At 42.8% G+C, this 14961-nt stretch overlaps 1 protein-coding gene across 6 annotated transcripts in view; it reads left to right on the top strand.

The window, feature by feature from the left end:
* The window catches only part of ADAM11 (ADAM metallopeptidase domain 11), a 789906-nt gene that overhangs the window by 119699 nt on the left and 655246 nt on the right, over positions 1–14961 (top strand). For all 6 annotated transcript variants that reach the window (XM_085646660.1, XM_085646679.1, XM_085646669.1 and 3 more), the window contains exon 3: positions 1570–1646. In XM_085646660.1, coding sequence (XP_085502786.1) covers positions 1570–1646 — 77 coding nt within the window. The remainder of the gene's footprint in view (positions 1–1569; positions 1647–14961) is intronic.

Genomic DNA, 14961 nt, shown 5'->3' with positions numbered 1-14961 from the left:
ATGACTGCAGTACTGCATATTAACGGTGGGCGCAGTGCTCCGCTCCGCCCGCGGAGTGTGCGTAGTGCTGCCTACTTCGCGCTTCGCAAAGTAGGCGTAGCAGGCAGACTACGCACACGCCACGGCGGAGCAGAGTTGCCTGCCACCCGCTTCCCGCCCGCCCTCATTTTAAAATTACTTACAACCTTAAAAGTAAAGAAAATTACTTACCTCAGCTGCGGTGTCCCGGGGCTCCATCTTCTTGCTTCCTCGCTAACTTCTTCCTCCCAAATGCGCATGCGCGGGCGGCCGCGCATGCACATTTCTCCCGAGAAATGTGCATGCACGGGCGCCCGCGCATGTGAGGAAGAAGTTAGCGAGGAAGCAGGAAGATGGAGCCCCGGGACGCCGCTGCTCAGGTAAGTAATTTTCTTTACTTTTAAGGTTGTAAGTAATTTTAAAATGAGGGCGTGAGGGAGGCGGGTGGCGCGTAGTGGGGCTACGCGGAGTGTGCGGGTGCGCGTAGATTTTGCCCCACTCCGTGATGCTCCGCGTAGCCCCACTACTCCCACTACGCCCAGGGTTACTGCATATAGCCTGATGTCCTTAGCCTACAAAACCGTATCTCTGATGCCTCACTCCTCTGTGACTGCCCACCCTTTCCTTACCACTGTCTTCAAGCCTCTGGGTTTGCACACCTAGCCTTGCCCCCTGCCCAGGGTTTTGTTTCCATACTCACTTTAAATGACTCCAGCTCTGTGCCTCATTCCCGACTCAAAGCCTCAATGACTCCACCATCAATCAATCAATCAGGATTTATAAAGAGCGGCTAATCACCCAATAGGGTATCCAGGCGCTTGCAGGTCCCAGAGGCTTATTCGAACAGCCAGACCTCGAGGGCCATTTGGAATTACGGACGTGAGATGATGGTTCGGAGGTGCGTGGGGAGGCTGTTCCAGGTCTTTGCTGCAATGTGGCAGAAGGAGCGTCCTCCACTTCTGCTTCGATAGATGGAGGGAGCATGGGCAAGTGAAATGGAGGATGAGCGTAGTCCTCTTGACGGTTGGTGGAAGTTCCGGCAATGGTTAATGTAGGCAGGTCCTTGGTTGTGTAGAGCCTGTTGTGTATGGGTCAGCAGCTTGAATTGGCATCTCTTCTGTACGGGAAAGCCAGTGCAGTTTCCTGAGGTGGGATGTGATGTGGGTTTATCGGGGAAAGCCAAGGATGAGTCTGGATGCGGCTTTCTGTATGGTCTGAAGTCTCCGTAAGAGATGTGTGGCGATTCCTATGTAGAGTGCCTTACTGTGGTCCAGTCACCATGATCTCAAACTCTCGCGTCCCCTCCGACCCCACACTTGGGGCCATCCAGTTGTTTCCAATCATGCACCTTACATCTAGCCCTAACCACATCTATGCTTACTCCTCAGTGACTTCACCTCTGTCACTGTGTCTCTCTCCCCAGCAGTCATTTTCTTCCATCCTCTGCATTGTTCACTCTCCCCTGTTGTGCACTCTAGTGACACTGCACATTGTGCAGTTTGTGAAGTTAACCTGTTGGGTTTCATGCTTATCTTGTGTTTTTTTTTGCAGCCTGTACATCTCGCAAAAGTGAGCTTCGTTATCCAAGCCTTTGTGTCGGCCTTCACCCTGGACCTTCATTTAAACCAGTAAGTCTCTTCTCCCCATCATCTTTATGTTGGCGATGTGCAGTGTAGATGAAGGTTTCTGACACGGTATATATATAGATTTATATTTATCTATATCTATATCTATATTCACTGAAAAAACCATAGGTTTCAGGCACGTTATAGTTAGAAATGAGCATTTAAAAAACCATAGAAATTCACTGAAAAAACCATATGTTTCAGGAACGTTCTAGTTAGTTGGACATTTCACTTGTATAAAACCAAAGAAATTCTGGCGTTATAGTTAGTTCAGCTAACTATAACTCGCGCCCCCGCAATGCACTGCTGATGACATCACATATTACACCATTCATGACATGGTCGGTGACATCACTGACGACATCACTGATGGCCTGTCAAATGACTTCACGGATGACATCAACGCGAAAATCTGATGCACCTCCTCACACCTGAATATAACCTTTGATACACCCACTCTAAAAATACAGGCTACCATTTAAAAAAAAATAGACACATCAATACCAGTTACTAAATACGCACTGACTGATTCCTATAGTCTACACACACATCCAATCATTCACGCATACAGTTACTCATACATACAGTCACTCATCAATATAACACTATCCTATGCACTCATACACCTATAAAGACACTCACACTCCAGAGTTACTCACACACCTAGTCAGTCATGCAAAGAATCAATCATACTTCCATTTACTCACCTATACACTTATACAGACATCACCTCACTTATTCATACAGACACTAACACATAAATACTCTCTTATAGACTCACTGACACAAATACACACTCATCCATGCAGCCACTCTCACAATTACTGACTCTCACATATAGTTATTTATATACTCCATCACTCACATATACTACCTTTTACATATGTAGTTACTTGCACATGGACCACTGAGACATCCATTCACTCACAAACACACCCATACACACACTTTTTCTATTGTTTTTTCAATGCTAATTTCTAACTATAACGTGCCTGAAACCTATGGTTTTTTCAGTGAATTTCAAAGGTTTTTTAAATGAAAATTTGTAAGTCTAATGTACCTCAATCCTATGTTTTTTTAATTTTCTATATATACCTATATATATGTATTCATTGTTGTAAAGTGCGTGCAAGTATTTCTTCCATATTTATGACGATCTAATGTGGGATGGACTATATATACTTACGCTGTAATGGCGCCTTTTAGATTGACAAAGACTCCTGTGGAGTCGAAACGCATCTCTCGTAATCCTGGGTTGAGGGTGACCTGATTAACTAAAAAGAAACCTTAATCCTACACTCTTGCATCCGTGCCTTCTTCGTTGGAGTTACGTCTGAGGGAGCTGGATTGTCGTGTTTATCTAAATACAGCGTTTGGGTCTTAGCGCTGCTCACGGAACACTGGTCGTTTTGTGGCTCTCCCTTAGGACCGCATTTGGAGGAGAAGTACAGGAGCGCTATTGGTTGAGCCCCCAGTTGCATTGCCAGGAAGCGGACTTTGGATGACAGCAGAGGGAGGTCATGACCTAGTAGCGAGGCGGTTGTTTGACTGCCAGCACCCGGTCTGTATTCCCTTTACAAGAAATGCCTTGCCCTTGATACTGATGCCATCTGGTGACCAGGCACCGCCGACGCCGATGCCGAAGCGGTGATGAGTGTGTGGCATGATTGGAACTTTTCATTTGCAGGTCCCCTTCCACCCAGAGCCTGCGCCTGGTTTGAATTTTCACTCAACGCTGCTTGCTATTATAGACATGGTAACTTTTTTCTGCATAGAGACAATATTTGTATTGTAATGAACATTTAGTTTTTGCTTTATGGCCCTGGTATTTTGCATTTACAGACAGTGACTTTCTCTCGGACATTTTGGCCTAGCTTTGCTGTTACTCGCTATGTTGAATTATGGGAACAGTAGTCCCGTTTGCAAATAGGCACGCACTGGGTGTGTTGACATTTATGTCTCATATATCGCTAACTATTTATAGTTATATCCCGGTGCTTCAGTGCGAGCATTTGGGCTTCGGTGAACCCAGGTGCAATTTTTCCAGCAACTGCAAGCAGGCACAAATGGACATTTGTCAGAGAGGTCCAAAGGTTCTTTTACCAGAAGGTCAACAGCAAGTGCGACAAAACTATTTGAATTGAAAGTGGTGCCATGTCGAAAAAAATGTTTTATATAGCAAGGTCGTTTGTTTTAAATTTCAGTTTTATTTACATATTATGTGTTGGATGAATTGGCGATGTATACGAATGAAGGGGCGCAATATGTTATATGTACAAAATGTTCCCACTTAGTGGAAGTTATTTTCCACTTTTAAGGGCACTTTCCATCACCCATGCTCTCAAAATGTATGGTAAAAAAACATGCAGACAATATACAAGTATTAAGACTTGATGTTTTTACCTTTGTAACATCGGAGCATACTGCATAGGGTATTCATTGTTGTAAAGTGCGTGCAAGTATTTCTACGATCTAATGTGGGATGAACTATATATACTTACGCTGTAATGGCGCCTTTTAGATTGACAAAGACTCCTGTGGTGTCGAAACGCGTCTCTCGTAATCCTGGGTTGAGGGTGACCTGATTAATTAAAAAGAAGCCTTAATCCTAAACTCTTGCATCCGTGCCTTCTTCGTTGGATTTACGTCTGAGGGAGCTGGATTGTCGTACATATATATATATATATATATTTAAAAAAAATGTGAATAATTTTTAGTTAGGAAAACTATAGTCAATCTTTTTTTTAAAGTATTATACAGAAGTCGCGCACCCTACACGATGGCTGCGTGCATTCTGGTAGCCATTTTGAAAAGTCACGCTGGGGTCGCGACTTCAGCTTAATTTGTAAAGTATGAAATATCTTTAAATTAATTATAAATAAAAGTTTTCCTTTAAGTGTTTGTCTAAATTTATTAATAAAAGTATTTTGAAAGTATTATGTTCAAAATAATTTTGACGAAAAATTATTCGATTATTATTGGATTCTGAGGTTAGGAGAGATGGCCATTTTGCTTGATCTGTTTTGCAAGATTTTTTGGTCTAGTAAGGTGGACACCCTCCTCCGGGTGAGGTACGGCTTGGGGATTCTGTTTAAAATGTGAGGAATCTACAGGCAGAAGTATCCATCAGAAGAACAAGTTACTTACCTTCGGTAACGCTTTTTCTGGTGGATACAGTATCTTCGTGTGGATTCCTCACTGTCCCACCTGCCTCCCCGTTGTCCACCTGTTTCTACCAAAAATATGCTATTACTGTTTGGCATGAATGTTCTTAATATGTCTTAATCATGCGTATGTTTTAATAGTGATAAATGCTTGATCTGTTGCTACTTCTTTATGCCTTTATTGGTTATGCATATATATAAGCCCTCGGAGGGGCTGAAACGCGTCATGGCGGCATTTTTGCACAATTAATAAATGAATTTGCACTTAACTCTGGTCCGTATCCGTTTTCTGCAAGGAGATACAAACGGAGTTCTTGGTATATATATATATATATATATATATATATATATTCACTGAAAAAACCATAGGTTTCACACATGTTATAGTTAGCGGAAATTTTACTGATAAAAAACCAATGAAATTCCCCCGTTATAGTTAGTGCAGGCAACTATAACTCACGCGACCGCAATCCTCTGCTGATGACATATGTGTCTTTATGAAAAAAAAATATTTGTAATATATGTATAGCTAAAAATTTATGGAAGAAGACATGGGCAAATAAGTGTCTAAATACAGTATTAGCATCAGCAGAGGATTGCGGTCGCGTGAGTTATAGTTGCCTGCACTAACTATAACGGGGGAATTTCATTGGTTTTTTATCAGTAAAATTTCCGCTAACTATAACATGTGTGAAACCTATGGTTTTTTCAGTGAATTTGCAAGGTTTTTTAAATGCTAATTCCTAACTATAACGTGTGTGAAACCTATGGTTTTTTCAGTGAATTTGTACGGTTTTTTAAATGCTAAGTTACTTTACGCCATTCGTGGCGTGCGCGCCCACTTAACGCAGTTCGTTCCGTGCGCGCACGGTGCGCTTCGCGCACCGCGCGCCCACTTTACGCAGCTAGATGGGCCATGTACGCACGATGCGCTTCGCGCACCGTGCGCACATGGAGGACATATGATGCGCTTCGTTGTGAAAGGTAATATTTTAGTTTTTCACTATTATTAAATAAGCCATGCACAAATGGTGCCCTTCGGGCACCATTTGATCATGGGGTGGGGAGAGTATGGATATTTTTTTTTTTTTATAATTTTTTACGTACGCGTACGGTAAGCGTAATCGGCGAAATTATCGAAAAAATGAAAATTCAGTTTTTGGCTTTAGGGGAACTTTGGGGACTCCCTCGACATGGTTAGGTGCTTAGGAGCTGTCTAAACAGCCCCTTTACATGTTTTTCCTCTTTGTTTTTTAACCCCCTATCAGAGTGCGAGAGAGAAAATGGCGGCCGCCACTTCCTGGTTTCGACCGATTCGAATGTTTACTAAGATCTAAGAGCCAATCAGAATCGCGCTCGCGCACGCCACCGTACGCGTACGGTAAGCGTACGGTAAGCGTACCGTAAGCGGGCTCAGATATATATATTGATTTAAAGGCTATTTTCTCAGAATCTACTGAACAGATTTACACCAAACCTACAAAAGGCACTTCCTTGACCTAGGGACTACCTCTCTGCCAAATTTCGAGTAATTCTGTTCAGCCGTTCGGGCTGTAGCTCGTTCTAAAGGTCCTATGGAAAAATGCATGGGAAAAACGCGTTTTGGGACCCCCCTTTTATCTCAGCCCCCGCTTGACGGATCCCCCCGAGACTTTCAGGGTAGGAGCGGAGCGTAGCGCCCCACCTATTTTGAGAAATTCGCGAGGATTTTACCGGCGCCAAAGTTATTCAAAATAGAATGTTGCGGATTTCCTATGGAAAAGGGGTCCTAACTATAACTACCTACTGGCGACCGCCAGTAGGTAATATATATATATATATATATATATATCCAGCAATACCTCCGCTCCACATGGAAAAGAGCAGGCACACATGGGCAACTGCGTTTGAAGCTTTTTGATTGTATAGAGCCTCCTCCGACCCGGCAGACAAGAGAGACACGTTTCGGCTGGCACATCAGCCATTCTCAATCTGATCAGTGCCATTTTTCATCAAACTTAAATACCTTGCTGCAGTCATAGACATAGAAGAGTTTCTAAATCACAGATAATAAAGCATTACATTTCCTTGAAATTGCGAAAACATGCATTGTCGTCCTGTTGTATAATCAATGTGCTGTGTGGAAAATATTATGAATGTCTTTAAAAATACATAGTGCATCATAATGTTCCCATTAAGTGGCCAGTGCACACACAAACCCCTGCGAATTACACAGAAAAAGTATTGCCTTATTTAGTTCAGAAACAGGTACTCATAAAAAATCATATAGTAAAAACGTCGCGCTAACCCTTACAGGTAACACTGTTTAAAAATTAATCATGCTGTATCTAAAACATGGCAAAAGAGTGATTTGCTGAAATACAACTGCTTCCTTCATTTCATAAAAGCACCACAGGTCAGTGTCCGTAAAGACTTGTTTTCATACTCCTGTGAATATTAAGTTAACAGTCATGCTCTTCAATATCAGGGTCTGGCACAGACAAATCAGAAACAATCAAAAACAATCACCATTGACATTTCAGAAACTGAAAACATTTTGTATGCCAGAGTAAATACGGGACTTTCGAACACACCCAATGCGCTTAATCGCCTATGTCAATCTCCACATTGCCTAATCCCCACAGCAGAGACTATATATATATATATATATATGTATATTCACTGAAAAAACCATGGGTTTCAGGAACGTTCTAGTTAGTTGGACATTTCACTTGTATAAAACCATAGAAATTCCGGCGTTATATTTAGTTCAGCTAACTATTACTCACGCCCCCGCAATGCACTGCTGATGATGTCACATATTACATCATTCATGACATGGTCAGTGACATCACTGATGACATGTCAAATGACATCACTGATGACATCACTGATGACATCATCCAGTGACTGTGTGTTTCTGTAAAGTTTAAATTTGTTTTATATATATGCCAAGCTGTATTGAAGAATGAGTGGGTGTATAATGTCCGTATGGAGGATTTAGTAGGTACGTGACTGACTGTATAAGTGAGTGATCAAATGTGTCTTACTGAATGCATGGGTTAGTGAATAAACTGAGTGAAAATCTGTATCAGTCTGTCTGTTGTTGTGTAAGCTGCTGCATGGGTTGGTGAGTAGTTGCATGAGTGTCTATATGGGTGATTGATTGCTTGCCTGAGTATTTGTACAGCTGCCTGAGTGTGTGTGTGGATGGGTGGGAGGTATATGACTCTGTGCATAGAAGTGTGAGTGGTTGATTCACTGGGTGTATGGGTTCAAGAGTGCATGTGGAAACAACTGAATGGGTGGGTGAGTGTGTGTATGGGTGTGTTGGTGAGTGAATGGATGTCTCAATGGTACATGTGCAAGTAACTACATATGTAAAAGGCAGTATATGTGAGTGATGGTGTATATAAATAACTATATGTGAGAGTCAGTAATTGTGAGAGTGGCTGCACGGATGAGTGTGTATTTGTATCAGTGAGTCTATAATAGAGTAATTATGCGTTAGTATCTGTATGAATAAGTGAGGTGGTGTATGTATAACTGTATAGGTGAGTAAATGGAAGTATGATTGATTCTTTGCATGACTGACTAGGTGTGTGAGTAACTCTGGATATGTGGCAGTGTGTGAGTGTCTGTATAGGTGTATGAGTGCATACGATAGTGTTATATTGATGAGTGACTGCATGTATGAGTAACTGTATGGGTGAATGAGTGGAAGTGTGTGTAGACCATGGAATCAGTCAGTGCATTTTTAGTAACTGGTATTGATGTGTCTATTTTTTCGAAAATGGTAATCTGTATTTTAGAGTGGGTGTATCAAAGGTTATATCAAGTGTGAGGAGGTGCATCAGATTTTCACGTGGATAATGTCATCAGTGATGTCATAAGTGATGTCATTTGACATGTCATCAGTGATATCACTGACCATATCATGAATGATGTAATATGTGACATCATCAGCAGTGCACTGCGGGGGCGCGAGTTATAGTTAGCTGAACTAACTATAACGCTGGAATTTCTATGGTTTTATACAAGTGAAATGTCCAACTAACTATAACATTCCTGAAACCAATGTTTTTTTCAGTGAATTTCCATGTTTTTTTAAATGCTAATTTCTAACTATAATGTGCCTGAAACCTATGGTTTTTTCAGTGATTGTCTATTGTTTTTTCAATGCTAATTTCTAACTATAACGTGCCTGAAACCTATGTTTTTTTAGTGAATTTCAAAGTTTTTTCAATTGAAAATTTGTAAGTCTAATGCACCTCAATCCTATGTTTTTTTTATTTTCTATATATATATATATATATACATATATATTTTAAAAAAATTGTGAATAATTTTTAGTTACGAAAACTATAATCAATCTTTTTCAAAAAAATAATATACAGAAGTCGCGCACCCTTCGCGCACCCTACACGATGGCTGCACGCATTCTGGTAGCCATTATGAAAAGTCGCGCTGGGGTCACGACTTCGGCGTAATTTGTAAAGTATGAAATATCTTTAAATTAATTATAAATAAAAGTTTTCCTTTAAGTGTTTGTCTAAATTTATTAATAAAAGTATTTTTAAAGTATTATTTGCAATATAATTGCAAAGAAAAATTATTCGATTATTATTGGATTCGGAGGTTAGGAGGGATGGCCATTTTGCTTGATCTGTTTTGCAAGATTTTGTGGTCTAGTCAGGTGGACATCCTCCTCCGGGTGAGGTACGGCTTGGGGATTCTATTCAAAAGGTGAGGAATCCACAGGCAGAAGTATCTATCAGAAGAAGAAGTTGCTTACCTTCGGTAACGCTTTTTCTGGTGGATACAGTATCTGCCTGTGGGTTCCTCACTGTCCCACCCACCTCCCCGTTCTCCACCTGTTTCTACCAAAAAGATGCTATTACTGTTTGGCATGAATGTTTTTAATATGTCTTAATCATACGCATGTTTTAATAGTGAGAAATGCTTGATCTGTTGCTATTTCTTTATGCCTTTATTGGTTATGCATTTGTGTGTGTGTGTGTGTGTGTGTATATATATATATATATATATATATATATATATATGTGTATATATATATATATATATATATATTCACTGAAAAAAACATAGGTTTCAGACATGTTATAGTTAGGAATTAGCATTTAAATAACCTTAGAAATTCACTGAAAAAAACCATAGGTTTCAGGGCTGTTATAGTTAGCTGGACATTTCACTCGTACAAAACCATTGAAATTCCTCCGTTATAGTTAGTTCTGCTAACTATAACTCGTGCGCCCGTAATCCACTGCTGATGATGTCACATCTTACATCATTCTTGACATGGTCAGTGATCACTGATGACATCTCAAATGACATCACTGATGCCTACCTCTATTACTACCAATCCTAAGCCTGTATATAAAAGTTGCCAGAATCTAACTCCACTCATGTGTTGGTTAACCATTTAACCCTGACTAGTTTACTGTTCATTTTTATTATCGTTAGAATCAAATTTTATAAAGCTTCCCACCCTATTACAGTGGGAAGTCTATTTACCGCACTATTAAAAATAAAGATCTGATGACCACTAACTGGCTGTTAATGTCATAATTTATCAAGTAACTCAATACCGGCGGGCAATCCCTTACATGTGTAACCAATTTCTATTTATATCGAGCAATCCTTCAGCTGCAAATCCTATCAATCAAGTCCTCTCGATTCTCACAGTAAGAAGTGATGAAGTTACGTATCACTATTTAAACCCAGAGAAACCGATCTGCACTTACTAATCCATCTGGCCTTTTCCTGTCTAATTCTTAATTCCCAATCACCTCCTCTCATGCTGGGAATCACTCTGTGAATTCCATGAAACCTGAAATCATTCTGCGTGTTATGATGTTCCTTAATGTGTTGATAGAGTGGTGATCTAATATCCTGATTTAATATAGAGCGTCTATGCTCCTGGATTCTTAATTTCAAATTCCTTTTGGTACTGCCTATATAGAGTATATTTGGGGCCGTGCAGTGGTGTTTGGGAAGTGTAGGTGTTCATGCTGGGGGTAGTGTTTTAGGGTGTAGGGTAGTGCAGTGGTGTTTGTGTAGTGTAGGGGGTTGTGCTGGGGGTAGTGTTTTAGGGTTTAGGTTAGTGCATTGGTGTTTGGGTAGATCGACAACAATAGATCTCGCCAAGCCAAAGCATTGCACCAAGATGGCTGCCAACACTTCCTGGATAGAAGTGTTGTCAGCCAATTAGAGCCAAGCTCGTGTTTGTGTAGTTAGGTCCCGCCCAGATATATAAACAGCATTTAAAAACAAGCATTTGCAATGCAATAGGTCTCGCAATGACATTATTTTGAGATATTGACATTGTAAATGGCAATGCCTTTAAAAAAAATTAAAAGGCATTGTTATTTACAATACCAAAAGCCACACCTATTGCATTGCATAGCGCGGCGTCCGTGAAGACAGCGCCGCGCTTATTAAAGTAAAAAAAAAAAGTGTGTTGGGAAGGCAGAGAGCATTGGCATAGTCAATAGGGCTTGCTTTTGGGACCTTGTAAGCTTTTAGTTATGTAGCACAATATCCTTGGTGCAACAACATCAACCGTTGCATGGCTAAACACTTATAAGGTCCCAAAGGCGAGACCTATTGGCTATGCCAATGCTTGTTATTTATGTTTTTTTGAAAACCTGCAAGATGTGCGTTAACAAGCACTTTGTACCTCTAGTCCTTGCTTACAAGAAGCAAGGCTGGCAGTAGCTGCGCCCGTTTTACTGACAGCTTTGCTTCTCGTAAGCAAGGACTATAAGTACAAAGTGCATGTTTGCGCACCTCTTGCAGGTTTTCAAAACACATATATAAAAAGCATTGTCATTTACAATCAAGGATTGAGTGCATGTCTCGCATGCCAAAACTGGGAAGCCGAGGCACGCTACCAGCAAGGTAACGTAAAATGATTGGCGTCTCAGCAGAATGAGTCTCCCACACTGCACAGACATTTGACCTTAAAGATGAATGAGGCCCCTCTAAATGACTGAGGGCCCTTAAATGAGTGCTTGTGATGTGCCCTGTCTATTGGGGGATGGGGGGGGAGTTGCAGCTATGATTCCCTCATAAGGGGTACTTACACATCCGCATTGGAGCTGTAAACACTTAGTGAGAAGGGCCCAGCGCTCAGAACCACGTTACTGGAATAGTGAAGGCCCCGTGGGCCACGAATAACACGCGACAGCTGCCTCCATTTCTGCAATGAAACATTTTGGGGTGCTGCTAACGTCGGCGACTATATGAAGGCTCCAGTCTGATACCTGGGCCCTGGCTCGGCATCTACTTGGAAACTCGAGCCGAAAACGAGCCGATCTTTGAGGAGGCTTCGGCCCCCCTCTCCACTTCATGTGGTTGAAAACTGCACACAGGGCCGCACTGGAGCTGTGGGGCGAGGGAGCCAAAGGGAGAATGGGAGTGGAAAAGAGCAATGGGGAGGGGGGGGGACAGGAATTGTGAGTACGACCCTGGCTACGTGGACGTGTGGAGGCATGCACGGATGGAGAAGGGTGGACAGGTGCGTTTTTGCTGGTTGTCATTTTGGGATATTGTTGAAAGTTGGGGGTACTTTAATTGTCTGGCCCCTCCCTTGCTTTATGTCAGCAAAGAGGAGGGAGTGGGAACCAAGCTGGCACACTGCACAGATCTGGAGGGGAAATTCAATCTTTGCGGTGGATAACATGAGAAGCGTGTTCAGCCGAAAACAAAGAGACGAACACGATGTGAGAGCTACACTGTGTGCAGACGGCGGAGGAACAATAATTTAACCAAGAGCAACCACAATCACAAAACTGAATACAACACGTGTAAACTCGTTAGAGAGCAATGCCCTGCTGCTAACAGGCTGCTACACCTGCACAGCTATATCCGAGCGGGACAAAAAGTTAATTTTGTAGATTTGAGCAGATTTCAAATGAGCCTCGCCTGCCAGTTTGATCACTTCATAACTACCCTACTGCTGGCTGGCCTCAATTCTTACAGCGCCTCGTGCTCTGAAAACAATTACCGAATTGTTTGCACTTTATTTATCAAGCTTCGGAAGGGTAGACAGCCTGTTATTATCATGTTATGTGATCTCGGGAAACAGATTCTCAGCTGGAGGGGTGCACAGCGGAGCCGGGGGCTAGGAAGAGAACACTTCTATATGAAACGTGCCACTGTCGTCATCGAAAGCACACGTAAAGCACCTGGCTGAGATATAAAGTGTCACTCCATGGTTAGAAAAGCTGTCAGTCCCCCACCAACGGCGGTTGTGTGCAGGTATACCCCAGGTACCCACACCAGAGCTTCCACGTGTCTGTGAGTGTGTGTCTCCCATAAACACGGCACATCTGACATGTTCGCCCTCTTTTATTCCTCCTTTGCAGCTGGGAACACAGTGCCTCAACGCGACGAAAGCTACGAACTCCCGCGGAGCACCGGCAACTCTGAATCATAAAAAATAAATTTGGTGTGCGGTTTGAAAAATAAAGGACACGCTATGCCCTGCTGAGTTTCCCGATGAGGTTTCTGTTTTTCTGCCGCCAGCCTCTCACCCCGGCTTTGCCAATGTGACCTCTCCCCGGTGGCCATTTCGACATGAAGTAATGGCGACAAGTTGGACGTCCCCGTGCTGGACATGAACAAGCACAGATCTGTACATATGCAAACAGAGAGTCCCTACTAGAAGGAGTTTCTGTTGCGTGACCAAGGTTCTAAATAGGCTTCCTTTGAGCGACCACAGCGGAAAGACAGATTCCCAAATTCATTGTTTTACACCGCTTGTTAAAACAAGCAAAAGAGAAAGCAGCTCCATATCCGGGCCGGGGAGGAGACCTGCGAGGGAGGGGGCTGCCTGCGCATGCGCGGTACCTGTAACTTTCGCGTTTTCTGCGGCTCGGGGCTCCTGTGAGCAAAACGGAGCCACGCGTGTTGCTGCAGTGACCGGCAGGAACAGCAGAGGAGCAGCGCAGAGTACCAACAAGAGCCGGTAAGTGCTTGGAGCGCGTGTGCGCATTTAAAAAAAGAAAATGAAATTGTATTAGGCTGCTCAGGACGGAAGAGGACAGGAGATGTGCACTCCGCGTGGCTGTACGTGCGCGTACACCAACTCAAATCCGCCAAAGCATGCGCGTGCCCATCTCCTGTCCCACTTCCAGCGCGAGTCAGCAACAATAGATCTCGCTGGCGACAGCAGCGCTTCGCGCTGCGTTCGCCAGGCGAGACCTAAAAAGGTCTCTTCCTGAAACAAGGGCTACCTTTTTGCCAAATTCAGCAGTTCGAGCTGTAGCCGTGTCTAAAGTTTCCTATGTGAATTAAAATGGAGAAAACATGTTTTGGGTCCCCCTTTTTTTCTCGGCCCCTGCTTGGCGAATCACCCCGAAACTTTCAGGATAGGAGCTGACTGGAGTGCCCCACAAGTTTTGAAACTTTCGCGAAGATTCGTCATCCGGCACCAAAGTTATTGGGAAAACAAAAAACGCTTTTCCTATGGAAACTAGGTCCTAACTATAACTATCTACTGGCGACTGCCAGTAGATAATATGCACAGACATGCACGCACACACATACACACACCTACAACTTTCTTACAAATAGCCACACATTTCACATACTGTGAGACATAGTTCTGTACTTATAGAAGATCGTTCAGATCAGTTACATACGTCCAGACCAACTGATAAATATGGCTTTGACCTAGTGTGGGTTTTGTCTATATGTATATTTGTATTTAATGCTAATGTAAGTGTAGTTTTTGTAGTGTGGGTGTGATAATTGCACTGGGCACTGTGTGTGTATTGTTGGAATTACCTGTCTACTATACTGTACTCTCTACTGTCTGTGTTTCTGTGAGCACAGCCTGTGTGCCATTGTAGCAGCCTATGAGTTGTAGACACAAGCACTATTCCTTCTGTGCAATATGTGCTTTGTAGACACAGCCAGTCTGTTGTGGGTGCACTCTGTGGTTTCTAGGTGCAGTCTGTGCCCTGTGGCTGCTGTCAGAGCCCTCTGGCTGCAGTCAAAGCCCTCTGCCTGAAGTCCGAGCCCCATAGCTACGGTCATAACCCCTGGCTGCAGCCTGAGCACCATGAATGCCATGAGTCCACACTGACAGCATCCTGAGCACCCTGGCTGCATACCATACCCCGTGCCTACAGTGTGTGCCCAGTGGC

Source organism: Triturus cristatus, chromosome 1_1 (assembly GCF_964204655.1).
Source record: "Triturus cristatus chromosome 1_1, aTriCri1.1, whole genome shotgun sequence".
NCBI lineage: Eukaryota > Metazoa > Chordata > Amphibia > Caudata > Salamandridae > Triturus > Triturus cristatus.
The sequence above is the reverse complement of the archived record's forward strand: the minus strand, read 5'-3'. Positions and strand labels throughout refer to the sequence as shown.